The 16913-nt window shown below is 39.3% G+C and overlaps 1 protein-coding gene across 5 annotated transcripts in view; it reads right to left on the reverse strand.

Annotated features, from left to right (window-relative positions):
- The window catches only part of MELK (maternal embryonic leucine zipper kinase), a 96857-nt gene that overhangs the window by 50417 nt on the left and 29527 nt on the right, over window positions 1–16913 (reverse strand). For 4 of the 5 annotated variants that reach the window (XM_064291729.1, XM_023545129.2, XM_064291727.1 and 1 more), the window contains 2 exons: window positions 8548–8616; window positions 6813–6911 (listed from right to left, as the gene is read on the reverse strand). In XM_064291729.1, coding sequence (XP_064147799.1) covers window positions 6813–6911; window positions 8548–8616 — 168 coding nt within the window. The remainder of the gene's footprint in view (window positions 1–6812; window positions 6912–8547; window positions 8617–16913) is intronic. The other variant, XM_064291726.1, reaches the window with a different exon arrangement.

A 16913-nucleotide genomic window follows, 5' to 3' on the forward strand; every position in this document is an offset into this window, starting at 1 on the left:
TGTAGACAAGGGATGATGTACTCCTTCCCTAGTCTAAGACCTGCATTGGCATTTTCATCAAAGAGCAGTGTCCATGCATCTGAAATCAGTGGCTATACAATGGACTGCTAAAAGAGTGGCTCAGATTTGTGGCCTACAGTACTCAGGGTATGTTCAGCTTCAGCACAACCCAAGGAGCCCTTATGATGGTGCCACAGACGCTGCCCAATATACACAACATGCCGCAAGGTACTAGCAAAGCGCAATTTAAAAAGGAGGAGGAAGAGATGAGAAGGACAGTTTCTAAAGAAGCTTCAGTTTTGCTTAAGGGTATAAATTATCCAAGTATTTTGATCCCTGCATAATAGGACCTCACCCAGGAAAGGTCCGGCCTGGACCTGAAAAAAAAAAAAGAGTTCAGAAGATCACACCAGAAGAGAAATCAGTGGGAAGGTAATTTTGAAGTCTGTCTGTCCAGTAAAAGAATTCTCTTCACAGCGGTCTCAATAAGCGAAACTTCATCTTCTGCTTAAAGCCCTCTTATTTTGGGAACTCAGAACAGCTGGAATGGTTAGCATCTTCCTCCTGTGCCTGAGGTTTGTTTCCCTGTGATCACCACCCACTATAAGTTGGTATAACCTGATAGCTAACAGGCTTGGGAATTTGACCTTGGTTTTTATTGTGACATCACTTAATAACCATGTGATCTTAAGCCTGTTGCTATACTTCTCCAAACCTCAGTTTCATCATCTGTAAAATGGAATGCCTAGTATAACATGTACACAGTAGATCTTCACAAAATGGTCATAATTTTGCCCTCTGGGATCACATAGAATAAGTCTATTTCCTCTTTAAGAGTCTTTTAGAAATTTAAGTATCTCTATCATAAACAATCTTTCCTCTTGAAGTTTTTTTCTTTTCCTGTTCCTTCAACCACCGCTTTTATGATTAACTCTCCTCACCGTTCTCACCCTTTCTTTAGATCACACATTTTAGGTTGTCATGACCCTCAAGGTGAGATACTAAGAACCTAACGTGCCAAGAGAGGCCTGCCCAGCACAAAGCAGAGCAATATCATGACCTTCCCTTATTCTAGACACCATACTTGTAACATGGGGCTCAAAGAAAGCCATGCTGCACCATGAAAATACAGACAATGACCTCCATGACTGGTTGGTATAAGCCCAGCCTCATGGGTTACAGAGAACACGAAGATCTCAAAAGTTTGTACTAGTGGCACTGTAAATGTCCAAAATGCTAAGAATGAATTTTCATTGTGTCACGTTGACTTTGGCAGCTCCCAGAACTGTACATTCCTCCCAGTTGGATACCTTCTTTTTGACATCATCATGCTCAAGCGAGAAGGGAAGGATTCCTAGGGTTGCCTCCACGATCTTAAGCTACCCGTTCCCCCACCGCCAAAAAAAAATAATCCTTCTTTCTTTCCCATAGGCTCCTGCCCTGTGCCTTTACCACAAGATGTGTGTAGGTCGCAACAACAAAAAAATAAATAAAATTTAATACAAAAGGAAACCCTACAGACAGGAAAAAAAAGTGTACAAAAGGGAAGAACGGTAGGAAGGATTATGAGAGACAAGACTAAAGAGAAAGGATAGTGAATATCAGGGTCCTGTGCTGACAGCAGAGCCCTGGTAGCACAGTGGTTAAGAGCTCAGCTGCTAACCAAAGGTCATCAGTTTAAATCCACTAGCCACTCCTTAGAAGCCCTATGGGGCAGTACTGCTCTGCCTATGGGGTTGTCATGAGTTAGAGTCAACTCAATGGCAATGGGTTTTTGGTCTATGCTATCAGCAAGAAGGCCTGGTGGCACAGGGTTAAAGCACTTGGCTGCTACCCAAAAGGTTGGCGGCACAAACCCACCAGCTGCTCCGTGGGAGAAAGATGTGGCAGTCTGCTCCTGTAGAGACTAGAGCCTAAGAAATCCTACGGGGCAGTTCCACACTGTCCTCTAGGGTCACTATAAATCAGAATCGACTCAATGGCAACGGGTTTACGCTCACAGCATGTAAGTAAGTATGGGGTGGGCCAGACACCAAAGTCTGAAAAACATGGCTTATTTCAAGCTGGTTTTCCACAGAGGCTCGATACGTTGTTTGAAGTGCTCTGAATTACCAGCCACACATGTTCAAGTTAAATTAAGTACAAAAATGCGTACCAAATGCTAGCCAATTATTTTGGATTATCTGTGCCTACCACATCTCCTATTCACTAGGGCAGAAAATGGAACTCACTGTAACTTCTATTCAATACAACACGTGGGTATAAGACCTGTGTGTGAAAATGGTAGGAGGAGACCATGCATAAAGTTACAGAACAGCACCTACACCTGAAATATCCAAGTAAATCTGAATTATTTTTTATAGTCCACTCTTGATGAAACACAATACTGAGGGAGAAAATCAAATACTTCAAAAGGCAAAAATAATCCCTTATAGCTCTTCTGTACATAACTCATTTGATCCTTGCAACAGCTCTGTGAAGCAGGAAAGGCAGATGAATGACATAAAATGTAAAAGCACTCTATAAATGGCAAAACGTGACCCAAACACACATAAGAGATTGTCATTAGAATTCCCATATTAGAGCTGAGAAAATGAAAACTCAGAAAAGTTAAAACGATCTACCCAAGACTGACATTTTTCATTCCTAGCCCAGGGTTTTTCCAACCACACCACGAAACCACTCTCCATGACTCTGCTCCAAGTAGCGGTTCCAACAGAGACCAGACAAGCAATGCTTGTCGCAATGGCTCTAGATACGTAGGATACAGGCCCTGAACTTGAACCAGTTGACCTATAAGATCCATTCACCTCTGGAGCCCTTCTGTCTGGTTCAGATCTTGGCTCTACACTTCCTAGTTGGTCAAGTTACTTAATCACTCTGTGTCTCAGTTCCTTCATCTGCAAAATAGGGACAATAATAGTACTTTCATCAGAGTATCTATTTGAGTGGTGCGAGAATTAAATGAGTTAATAAACATAACAAACATAAAAAAAAAAAAAAAACCCTGACAACTAAAGGTATTATTCTAAGGGTTCTGTCTATATTATATTATAGATAATATACAGAGAGCCTAACTATAATAGCGTATTATTCTATTATGGTAAGTACTCAATATATTAGAAGTTATTATATTAAAATGTAAAGAAAATTTCATACCCTTTTCGGAACACTCAAAATTTTATATATTTTACCTTATACTGTGTCCCAATTAAAAAAACACTTTTGTTACTGAAATCAGAGACTTCCTTCATTTTGGCGTCTGTTCTATTGCATACAGCTGTGCATTCTATCCAATTAGTATCCATGGCTAAGAAGACATGCGAAGCCCTCCCACACATGGAGAAATGATGACCCCCAATGGCTGAATGCAGGCATTTGTACCACCCACTCTCTCCACCTCACAAGGGCACATCACAGCTACCCTGGCCCTGCTGCTGCACTGCTCAGATACCAGCACACTCTGCTGCTCTTAGCCTACCAGTGGTGATAGCTGTTAGACTCAAGTTGTAGTTCTAAATGAATTTGCTCCATATATATTAAAGATGTCATGAGGGCCACAGGGACTATGGATAAGAGAAATTATAGGCAATGACAGCCATAGCAGCATCAGGACAGGCTTTAGCTCAGGTTGCATGGCTAACACAGTGGGCAAAATAGTGAGAAGGGGCTAGAAGCAAGCACAGTCTATTTTTTTCCAAGACCCTCTACCAGCTAGCCATTGGGAACAGTATGTTTACAGGTGTGATTATTCCAGAAAGCAAATACCTCACAGCTGTACCAAGTCTATACCGTGGTATGTGTGAGACACACCTCTGTTCTGTTGACCCACACACATGCCCTATTCCACTGCAGAATCAAGGAGAACGGAAGTGGAATGCCTGTCTGCTGTCTCCCTCCTCATTTTTTACCACCACAGACAGGTTCCTCTATTCTCTACTGTTCAGAAAACAGACTCTAATCCCAGACTGCCTGGTTTCAAATCCTAACTCTACCACTTAATCACTATGACTATGTAACCTCTCTGTATTACTTAAGCTCTTTATGCCTGGGTTTCCCCATCCATAAAGGCTGTCAAGTTGATTCCAACTCATAGCGACCCTGCAGGGGATAATAATTGTACCGACCTTGAAGGTTACAACTTCCATAGTGGCTCTGGGCTTTGCCACATGACTTACTTTGGTCAGTGGGGTATCAGCAAGGATGAGGGAAACAAAGACTTGGGAAAGTGCTTGCACTCTGTCTCCTGTGCCATGAGACCAGAAGAACTGGCTGGTGCCTGGCTACCATTAATGAATGTTTTGAGCTATGATCCTGTAGAAGAATCCTGATCTAAAGGAGGGTAAACTGGAACGGAATTTCAAATTCTCAGTGGAATCCAGACCTCCTGGAGCTATTGAGGTTGGATGAAGACCTGAAACTATTGTCCTGAGAAAATCTTTAAACCTTAAACCTCAAACCAAAACTTTCCCCTGAAGTCTGCTTTGAATCAAATAGGTTAGCTTAATTAGTAAAGTATGTCTGCCTTGAGCATGTGCTCTTTCACAGATTTATTTATGTGGGATCAAACTGACAACATCTGGAAAAGTCAGATGAGAAGCTTAGGGGGCAATGAGTTTATGCTAGTGGTAGTGTAATACTTTGGAAAAGGATAGCGAGAACAGTTACACAACTTGAAGAATATAAATAATGTCACTGAATTGTACACATAGAATTTGTTGAAATAGTGTATCCTTTGCTGTGTATATCTTCACCAAAATAATTAATTAATTTTAAAAATGCTTGCACATTAGGGCTTGCCCTCTTGCTTCTTTTGGAATCCACCTGCCATGTCAAGAGACATGTGGCCCAGCCAACAACCAGCACAAACAGCCAAACTTTTGAGTAAAGCTTAGGCCATTCAGCCCCAGTCAAGTCACCAGATGACTACAGACACATGAGTGACCCCAGGCAAGGCTGGCACAAGAATAGTCGAACTAGTCTAGTCCAAACTACTGGTACACAAAATTGTAAGTAAATAAAATTATTATTGTTTTAAGCCACAAAATCTGGGGGTGGTTTTTCATGCAGCAATAGTTAACTGATATACAAATTATACATATCCTTTGATAACATTCACATTTTTATCAAATTCAGAATTAAAAATTCTTTTTTGAAACATTAACGTAGGAATAATTATTAAAATAATTGCTTAAACTTATATAGCACTTTGTGTTTTTCACGTTCTTTACTATTACAGAAGATCTCAAGGTGCTAAGGGCAAAACTATTTTTATCATAATACTAAGATGCTATGTTTCACAGTGTTGACATTTGCACTGATGAATCAAAAGCAATAATGCATAAAACTGTTGGCGCCTTAGTACAAATCAATGCAGGGGCACCAAACTGTGGCTAAGATATTGCATTCTTTGCCACTTTGCCATGCACTCACAGTTTAAAAAAAAAAAAAAAAAAGGTCAGTTTCCATTAAGAATACCCTTGATGAAGCAATAAAAAGTATTAATTTTATCACATCTCGGCCTTGAGTACACGTCTTTTTAATATTCTGTGTGTCAAAATGGAAAGTACGCATGACATACTCTTGCTGTATATAGAAATACGATGGCTTTCTGGAGGGAAAACACTTGTATGACTGAGCTATGAGATGGAATTAGCCATTTTTGTTTTCCCAAAACACAACATTTTTACTTGAAAGAACACTGACAAACTATGGTTATTTGGAACTGGATATCTGGCTGACATTTTCTCAGAAAAGAACAGTAAACTTGTCACTACAAGGAAAACAACTGCTGATATTTGTCACCAATGATATAATTTGGGCTTTCAGGGAAAAATTAGAATTTTGGAAAACTTCCATCTGCCACATAAGCTTGAGAGTTTCCCAATATTTAAAGCCTTTTCTGAGATCAGTAGTAATATCAAGGAATGTAAATTTTAGATAATATATAATGAAATGTGACAATCTTTGGAAGATTTATATAACTCAAGAACCAATTTTCCAGACAATCAATGCATAATGTTACAGAATCAGGCATGAGAAAAAGATGCATTCAAAATACAAGGCCGACCAACGGATTTTAATGACAGAGTACAAAATGTTCACTGATAATGGTTTCAGATTCCACGTGCAACTAATATTAAGAAACTTGCATCTGTCAAGTTTTCGTGGATTATCAGAGAATATCCCCAGTTATCTGAAGAAACTATTAAAATACGTCACCCTTTTCTAACTAAATTATCTAGGTGAGGCTGCAAACTCTTCATAAACTTCAACCAAAACAACATATCCAAACAAACTCAATACAGAAGCAAATGAGTACCCAGATGTCCTCTATTAAGCCAAATATTAAAGAGATTTCCAAGGGTGCAAAACAATGCTTTTCTTCTCACCAAATTTATATTTATTTTTCACAAAAATATTTTACTTGATAATATATAATGGGTTTATTGCTGTTACTTTTAAATGATCCCAAGACCCCCAGAACAGTGTTCACAACCCTCACAGCAATAAGAAACACCTGGGAGCTTTTAAAAACACACATTAATTATTCTGGGGACCTCCCCGCCACTTCTTTTTTTTTTTCTCTAATATCCCAAGTGATTCTCATTTGCAGCCAGGGTTAAGAACCACTGTCCTAGAGATTAGCATGCAAATATATAGTAAGGTTTCAAGTCTCCCAAACACCAATCTGATGAGATAAGTCTACGAAACGCATTTTCTTTTATGTTTCGACCACATCACTGTAGGTCTTGAATTCACATAAATCTCACACAAAGTTAAAAAATTCTACTAGATCTCATTTTACTTACAGGATTCTTGCTCTGCCACTCAACAGGACAGTTGTAATCTTGCATGATCCAGGGATGGCTCAATAGATTTTTCACAGAAATCCGTTTCTTTGGGTCCACCTAGTGGCCATTGAGAAGTAGCCAGAGATAAATGCTTCAAATAAAGAACATAAGAACACCTTTCCTCCTGAGAACTCAAAATTCATCAGAACAGATGTAAACTTTTATCACCACAAAAATGCTGTCAAAGACCTTAAAATGGCCTTGAAATAAATTCTTTTAAAAAGCAAATAGAGGCAAGAAAACTACAGCAACCAACATAAGCTTAGAAGATAAATGTTTAACAAACATGAACTTCATTGGTATGGACATTATTCATGAAGTTCAGTCAATCTATTGTTATGATGTAATAGTCTTTTGCTGGAAAACCTATTCATAGGAAATATTCACCAATTTAATATTCGAGCAGCCACAATGCAGGGCATTCAGATTGAATACGCAATCTCTCCCTCCAATGAGCTTACAATCACACAGAACAAGTTGAAAAGCATACCTTTCTTTTCCATTTGTAATTTTCAAATTAATCATCAAAGATTAAGTTTTTTGGAGTCTACTGCAAAGGGTAAGGCGTTTTCAATCTCATTATCGAGATTTGGTGGCCTAGCCCTACTTAATCAAGGTGGGTGAGCTTGAGGTAAGTTATGAATAAAAGGTGGATGTGGCTTAATAATGGAAAAACTGGAAGATATTTTGAATATATAATAATAAAAAAAAAATACTGCACTAATAAGATACTCCTATTTTCAAAATGCTTCCTATCAATCTCATTTTATCCTCGTAACACTACCTAGCAGTGAAGCCAGGCTCAGAAACCCCATTTTACAGATCGGAACAGGCTAGGTGGTTTGATGATTGGTAGGGTGGATACCTGGTCTTCAGCTCTTCTTTCAGCCTCAGAGGTTCATTACGGTAATCAGTGGTTCTCAAAGTGCGGCCCCAGGGCCAGGAGCAAAAGCACCATTTTAGAGCTCATTAGAAATACAAATTCTCACCCCAAACCTGTTGAATTAGACATGGTGGGGCTGGGGGCGGGGAGCAATTTGTTTTAACAAGCCCACCTGGTGATCCCAAAACACAGTAAAGTTTGCGCACCACTGCACTAGATCATAAGACTCACTCAACTGTCAGCTCTTTCAAGCATTTATTCAGTATCTACTATACCTCTAATGTGCACAGGTAGAAATGAGAAAAAGGAAGAGAACAGAGCAATAGTTGGTTGATAGAAAACAGACAGAGCTCAAGAAAAAAATAAGAAAAACCATGTCAGAAAAGACATAGGGTAGGGGTGTAAAAAAAAAAGTAGAGTTTACAGTATAATTAAGAAAGGATTAAATAGAGGATATTTGCAAAGTAGATACGATTAATGGAATTTTTTAAGCTAACAGATTATGGTGCTATCCTCTAAGGCATAGTAGGATCATAGACAATGGTGCTATCCTCTAAAGTGTAGTAGCATCATAAACCCATTGCCATTAAGTCAATCCTGACTCATGGCAACCTATGAGACAGAGTAGAACTGCCCCATTCAGTTTCCAAGGAGTGCCTCGGGGGATTCGAACTGCTGATGTTTTGGTTAGCAGCCGTAGCTCTTAACCACTATGCCACCAGGGTTTCCGGTAGCATCACAGACATCTTAAAGTTGGATCAAATAACTATAACAGATTTCTATTATGTAAAAAAAAGTAATAAATTTTACCTGCAGCATTTGTTGGAGAAGTAAAATACTACTGGGAGAGGGCCACTTAGGAACCTCATATTTCCCTTTCTACAAAAAAAAAAAAAGAACACATTTAAGAGATTTAGGTTCAATCAGCCTTGACACAAATTTCTAAGGTAACAACATGCTGGAGGTTTACCACCAGGCTTGAAGACTTCACTCAACTATAAAGTTTGGTAAACATGATTAATAACATAAAAATCTACTTCTTACCTTAAAGAACGTAAAGCATTAGATTAAATACTATTATCACCTGTAAATTATCTACATATCAAAGTTGGACTGGAGCACAGAGAACATAAGAGTGGAAAACATACATGGTTTAGAATCTGCAGTGTTTTTTAGATGCTTTGGCCAACTCTCCGGGACTCAGCAGTAAGTCACAGTGGCTTTGTGACTGGCCCTGACAGACCCAGTTGCCCCCATTCTCATATCTGAGTTTCTCCTTATTCCTCAGACCAAAGCCTCTCATAAATCAGATCCTGGGCGCCTGACTTGTTCTCTTTCTTGACAAACTGCCCATTTGCCTAGTCTCTCAAATATTTTAGTTTGCTCTTGCCAAGAATAATAAAGACCAGCCTGAGAACAAGAACCCTCCCCTTGCTTACACTGATCGAGGTCATGACCTGCCTCAACCTCCAGTGACAACCTGTTCCTGGAGTGTCCTCTGACACGCTTAACTCGCTGGTCAGGACCCCCTTGTAGTCCAGTGGGTCTTCCCTCATGCTGACTGTAGACTCATTTGCACCTTACTCTCTGGATACCACCGATAAGGGCTTAACTTCCTTGCATTACCTCTTCCTTGCAGCACCTGCCCTGCCTCAGGTGTAAGTCTGGTTCTGAGCTCTACTCCAACACGCAGATAACAGGCCCATAACCAGACCAATCAGAAACAGTATGCCTTCACAATTAGTCCAAAGGACAAAAGGCCCACATGAACCACAGCCTCCTCTACCTTGAGAACAAAAGAACAAGATGGCGCCTGGCTACCACTACTGACTACGGACCACTCTGACCAGGATCACAATAGAAGGTCCCAGTTAGAATGGGTAAAAAATGTGGAACAAATTTCAAAACAAACAAAAAAAAAAGACAAGACTTAGTGGTCTGAAAGAGACTGGAGGAACCCCCAAGACTACTGCCCTAAAACGACCTTCTAACTTGGAACTATAGACACTCCTGGAGGCTACCTTTCAGCCAAATAATAGACAGGGCTATAAAATAAACAATAACACCCGTGAAGGACGTGAGACCAAAAGGGTAATGTTTTCCCAAAACCAAGGATGAGAAGACAGGGAAGGACAGGGAAACTGGACTAATGGAAATAGGGAACCCAAGGTGGAAACGGGAAGAGTCCTGACACATTGCAGGGATTGCAACCAATGTCACAAAACACTTTGTGTAAGAATCATTGATTGGAAAATTAATTTGCTATGTAAACTTTCACCTAAAGCACAACAAAATGTTAAAAAAAAAAAAAAAGGCAGAAACTGCACGAAGCATGTAAATTTAAAAAAAAGAAATAGTATACCTTCAAATTCAGAAACTATCATCCAAAACAAGTGTTCATAACTAAAAAGTCATTTCAACAGAAATTAGATGTAAAAGTAAATATTGAGACCAAAGTACTGAATGAGATGTCCACCAGACTGATTCCAAATTCTTTTATGCTGTTTTTTATCATCCCATTTTGAATTAATAAAATATATTTTAATATATCCCCTGTGCTATAAGCTAGGACCACAGAAATAATCCTATCTGGAAAAAGACAGAGAAAACAAGCGAATGAGAAATGGTATTTGGCACGTTGGAAACTGCCATGGATCTAAAGTCAGACACTATGTTTAAATCCCAGTTTCGCCTCTTAATAGCTCAATGAACCTGTACACGTTAATCTCTGTTTCCTATAGGATTTTAGGTGGCGTTAATTGTTTTATAGGTAGTAATAATACTTGTAGTAGTAAGTAGCTAACAGTTAACGGGGTTCTTTCTGTGTGCCTGGCCCCATGCTTTGTATGTATTAAATTACTGAATCCTACCTAGCAACAATCCTATGGTGTAGGTACTATTATACTTGTTTTTACAGATGACGATACTGAGGCACAGAGAGGTTAAATAGCTTGTCCAACAATTAATACCACCTATAGAGTTACAGGAAACGCTGGTGGCGTAGTGGTTAAGAGCTACAGCTGCTAACCAAAAGGCCGGCAGTTCAAATCCACCAGATGCTCCTTGGAAACTCTATGGGGCAGTTCTACTCTGTCCTTTAGGGTCGCTGTGAGTCGGAATCGACTCGACAGCAACAGGTTTGGTTTTTGGGGTTCTTAAGATTATAGGAGCCCTGGTAGCACGGTGGTGAAGAGCTCAGCCGCTAACCAAGAGGTCGTCGCTTTGAATCCAACCAGCCGCTCCTTGGAAACACTAAGGGGCAGTTCTACTCTGTCCTAGTGGGTTGCTAAGAGTCGGAATCGACTCTACAGCAATGAGTTTACAGGATTATAAAAGGAATAAAAGAGAATTATGTGAAAGCACTAACTACCATGCCTTGTACATACGAAGCACTCAATAAATGTTGAACATGAAATAAATAGGAGAGTGAGATAGGGATACTCGAAGAAGTAGTGGACTAGAAAAGGAAATGTTGGCCAAGAGAGATATATGTCAGAGTGCTAAATACTCAGTAAAGGATAAAGCCATTCTGAGGAATGTCATACATCCTCCCAAGTGAAATTTGCCCCACTGCAGCTGCTCATATCACCTCCTGAAATATACCCACCCTCTTTCCCTGTTTAGACAGACATTTCTGTAGAGTGCCATCCACAAGCAAGTTATGAGGCCTGTGACCAGTCACCACCCCCTGACTTTTCCCAGCTCCATCCTCTGCACTGAAATACCAGCAGAAATCAAGTCCAGGGTTGAGTTCTGCTGCCAGGCTTACTCCAACCTCTTATTTGCACACAGTACTTTAAAATGTACAAAACACTTGTATATGTATTTTATCCTTGCAGTAGGCAGGATCAACAACATCACACAGATGAAGAAACTAAGTCCTTGGGAGATTAAATTACTTGCTCAACATACAGGGCATTGGCTCTCAATCCAGGGTGATTTTGCCTCCCAGGCAACATTTGGCAATTTCTGGAGACATTTTTTATTGTCACGACTAGGGGAGTACTGGAGTCCCAGTGGTGCAGTGGTTAAGAGCTTGGCTGCTAACCAAGAGTCAGTAGTTCAAATCCACCAGTCGCTCCTTGGAAACCCTATGGAGCAGTTCTACTCTGTCCTATAGGGTTGCTTTTAGTCGGAATCAACTCGATGGCAAGGGGTTTTTGGTTAGGGGGGTACTACTGGCATTTAGTAGGTTAAGACCAGGGATGCTGCTAGACATCCTACAATGCACAGGACATCCCCCACAACAAAGAATTTTCTGCTTCAAGATGTCAATAGTGCTGAAGCTAAGAAACCGTGTTATAGAGCAAAAAATGGGTAGAGATAGGACGACTAGAAAAGAGAGCCAGTGCTTTTTCTATTATATTGTGCTGGAAGGTTCAAGGAAGTCTAGAAGTAGGTAAGACAAAAGGTCCCTTATGTAAACATTAAAATATACACCCAAAGACCAAACAGAAAAGACCCTGAGGAGGACAATTCTGCTGAGGAAAAGCAACTCCACAGAAGGCCCTGTGTCAGCCAGGCTGTGCCCCTTAACCCTTGTTTCTTGTTATTTATTGTCATGACTAGGCCAGTACTGCCCCCCTAGTTGTGACAATAAAACTTTAACCCTTGTTCCAAAGCTGGAGCTTTGGAAGATTCTCATTTGTTTATTTAGGGAAGGATTACCTTATAAACAAGAACAAGTAATGGGTAAGAGAGAAACTCAAGTTGGCGGGAGTGGGAGGATCTGTGGGCTAAGCAAAATAATACTGGGAATTCTGCCGGGCATGAAATTGTTCATTCTTCACAAGGTCCTAAGAAAGGCAGGTGGCCTCTCAACATATAATCACAGTACTACAGTCAACTTTATAATTGTAAAATATAATCTCAGAAGGAGACAACTGGCTCATTTTCTTTAAGATTATAAATTATACTTGTTAGAAAGTAATTTTGCTTTAAAGCTACTCAAATTTCATTTACTAAACTATTTATACTTTCCTAATATTTGTGTACCCAGAAGTGGAGTGCCGTCATGCTTGTCCCTGAATACAGTGATGGCAAATGAATATAGGTGACATTAATGAGAGTAATGCTCAATCTATTAGTAATCACAGGAAACTGCAGTTGAGCATTTTGCTTAAAATAGTCAACAAATGCAAAAGATAAACGAGGGCTGCCTCTTAAATAAGAGTTACATACAGTGTGTCAAATACTGCTCAGCTTTTCAATCAAACCAGGAAGAACAGAGGGAAGTGTTATTCCCAAGTGAGGAATTTTAGAGCATTCTAGGCAAAGATACATACTGCATGCAAGTGATACGACACCTTAATTAGATTCAACCAGCAGACTGTATTACACTACGACTCGGAACAATAGTTCTGAGCTAAGATTACAATAAATTTCAAAATCTATAATGTGTGAAATTAAATTCCACAATAATGCATAAAAGTCCTAATTTGAATCAATTTTCGAATTGCAAATACATGAAAAACTAAAAAATGAAATTCAGAGTAGTAGAAACAAAGAATATACAGTATTGGTAAATAATATTAATTAGGGAGGCTAAATCCCTACCGGACAAGAATTAGACGTTTTCTACCATATTCATTCCACTACTACAAAGATACATGATTTGCCAAAAATATCAAAACTTGAATCTAACATCTACTACTAGGGTATAACACTTTTATATTATTTTAAGGTAACCCTCCTCCCCCAAAAGATTAATCCACCACCCACTAGATACACTCAAATAAAAACACTGAAGTTAGTATGTTGGTACATTCACCTTGTATTGATGAAACAATACATTAATAATTAATAGCATTAATTCCATGGCTGCCATATGAATGTGAACTTGCAGTAACAACAAATGAAGGCAAAGAAATAACACAGAGGCTTAAGATCTAGACAGGTTAAAAAAATAAAGAAAAGCTTAGAGTTAAGTAAGTAAATTAGGAACACCACAGATACAATTTAGTTTAATTTCAGTGGAGTATTAACAATCATTTATTTTATCTTTGTGGATAAGACTGAAAACTCTTGGTTAGGTATACAACCAAGATCCAAAAAACCAAACGTACCATTGAGTCGAGTCTGACTCATAGCGACCCTATAGAACAGAGTAGAACTGCCCCATAGAGTTTCCAAGGAGCGCCTGGCGGATTTGAACTGCCAACCCTTTGGTTAGCAGCCATAGCACTTAACCACTACGCCACCAGGGTTTCCACAACCAAGATACAGACTAAAAATCAATGCCCAGAACACCTGGGAATGGTCCTCTTCTATTCAGTTTTTTAAATCAACAACTTAAATCACAAGGTACTTAAGAAATGTGCAAGTGGTACGTTCCTGGCAGCAACAGCTAATATTACAAGAGGGCAGAATCAAGATTCAAACTTTAAAAGAGGAAAATTCTAGGCTGAAACAAACAAGGAATACTGAATATGAATAAACAAGAGTCAAAGAGCTTATTAAACTACTCAGAGCTGGAATGGACCCTCATATAAAAATGGCATGGCAGGGGCGTCTGACCTCCTCTAACTTCACAAGGGGAAAGGAGAATCAAGATCAACAGCCCAAGGCTGATTCCTATGAGGCAGAGGTCAGACATCTCTCTACCCTCCAACCTTTTTACCAATCCTCACACTCCAACTGTCTCTCCCACGGCATTCTCTACTCCTCCGCTGGGTTCCATAATTTGTTGTATCAGCCACAAAGAACTCACAGACAATACTCACGATTATGGGGTTTATTAGGAAAGTAACAGGCTAAAATCCAGGTTCGGGAATGCTCAGGATACAGTTCTTCAATCAGGACAGCCTCTTCTCAGCTGTGTCCACAGGCACACCTCTCTCTGGCCCCTCAGCCTCTGCCCTGCTCAGGCAAGTGTTATAAAGCTTTGTTAGCTCTGCCAATGAGTGCTCAAAGACACCCAACTCTGCCAGTAAGCATCAGCCCAGGGGCACTCAGCTTTCTTCCTCTGTGGGCTGGGAAGCTCAACATCCTGGCTCCTGCCGGTCTCCTGGTTATGCTGCTGCCACTTCTCTGCTGCTTCTTGCTGTCTCCTGCTGTTTCTGGTGTTACAGCTCTCTTTCTCTCTGTCTCCTGGATCTGGGAAGTTCTTAGCAGAGGAATCCTGGGTCCAAAGGAGACACTCCACTCCCAGCTCTTCTTTCTTGGTGGTGGTGAGATCCTCCCTCTTGCCTCTGGGGTGGCTCATTCTAAGTCTAGCAGGATGCCAAAACTGACCAATCTCCTCATTACGGTTCCATACACCTTATTTGCATGGTCCCATCCCCATGTACCTTATTTACATCATTAGCAACTTATTCAATCCCCTTGGTGGGCCACCAGCACCTCATTTGCATAGACCTACGCAGTCATTTGGTGGGAGTTACAAAGACTATCGCTAGATGGACCATATAAAGTAATTCAGTGCACTGCACCTGGAACTAATTGATTCCTGTAATGCTCTAACTATGCTGAAAAAGAAAATGAGGACCAGTTAGTGCCTATCAGAAATGACCTTTAAAGTCAGTGGAAAAACTGATGCACAATCATGTCTAATACAAATTAGGAGCACTAACTCGTAGTCTTGGTAAAACTAAAAAGTTGGGAGGTCTAGGAACATTCGAAGGCAATGGGCGAAAAAAAGTCTGAGATGGGGTTTACATCACTGGTGAAAGCATATATTTATAAAAGGTGCTTGGAAGGCAATTTGATAATATCTTCTAAAGTTTTAAATGTTTCTATCCTTTGCCTAGAAATTTCATATCTAGGGATTTATCCCACAAAAATACTTGTACAAACACACAAATATTTGTGCAGAAATATTTACTACAGAATTGTTTTAATAAAGGTATTCAGAAACGACCCAAAGACTATCAATAAACGCTGGTAACCAGTCTAGTTTCCCTCCTGTTGGACAGTGAATAAATTAAGGTACATGAACTCAATGGAATATTATTTGGATATTGAACAGCATGTTTGGAGAGTGAATTGTTTTAACCTTCATATTTTTTAAGGCAGAATATAAAACTACATACAGTTCCAAACAGATACACACACACAGAGTAGCTCTCTTAGCAAACCCAACTCATTAGACTGGCTGACATTTTCCATTTGCTCTTTAAATATAACATCAATTGCCTATATAGTACAACATACACCTAGATGTACACTACTCTTTAGAAAGACAGCCCACTTCTGCTCCTACGCTGGAGTTGTATGTCTATAACTAAATCTATTTGTCAGTTATACATATTATTGTAATCATGAAGTTTAATTACATACTATATAAATTAATTATATGAGTGTAAAGAAATAGCTGTTTTCCAGGAATATTAAGCAGAAAGTTTTAGAAACATTTGATAAAGGTAAGTCATTAAAAACACTGCTGTCCAGAAAGTGGATTAGTGGTTACCCTGGGCTAGAGGGAGGGAGCAATGGGGAGTTAATACTTCATAAATATGGAGTTTCTACTTGGGGTGATGAAAAGGTTTTAGAAACAAACAGTTGTGACAGTTACACAACAATGTAAATATAATTAATGCCACTGAATTGTATACTTAAAAAAGGTTAAGATGGCAAATTTTATGCTATATATGTTTTACCACAATTAAAAAATACTGCTGTTCAGTTAACCCACTGCCGTCGAGTTGATTTCGACTCATAGTGACCTAGTTCAGTTAGGTATAGACAAAAGAAACGTAAAACTTGGAGGGAAAAATCATATACATCTAGACTTTTAGAAAATCTAGTCAGAGTAGCTCAGAAGAGACTTTGAGTTCTCCTTCCAATTGGAAGAACCAAAGGCAGACACTGAGAATGATACATTAAGTATGTTGATAAAAGAACAATGCCCAGCTCCAATCAGTGGACCCACAGTCAAAGAAATGCTTTGGTCCTAGACCAAAAGATGGCATCTGAATGTGTTTCAAACTAAAATAAAATGTTTAATGTGAAGTAACATAAAACTATAATCACGTTTTTCAATTAACTCACCAATTATCAATCCAGATTGGTAGATAAGAGGGCTTACATGGTATGTCTGCTTGTACAAACACAAAGAAAAAAACTGAAACACAAAAAAAATACAAATGTTTACAGTGGTTTTCTCTGGATTCTGTGATTGTAAGTGATTTGAGGTATTAATTGATTTACTGACCTTTCATTGAAAGAAATGCTTTTAT

Source organism: Loxodonta africana, chromosome 9 (genome assembly GCF_030014295.1).
Source record: "Loxodonta africana isolate mLoxAfr1 chromosome 9, mLoxAfr1.hap2, whole genome shotgun sequence".
In the NCBI taxonomy this organism is placed as follows: Eukaryota; Metazoa; Chordata; class Mammalia; order Proboscidea; family Elephantidae; genus Loxodonta; species Loxodonta africana.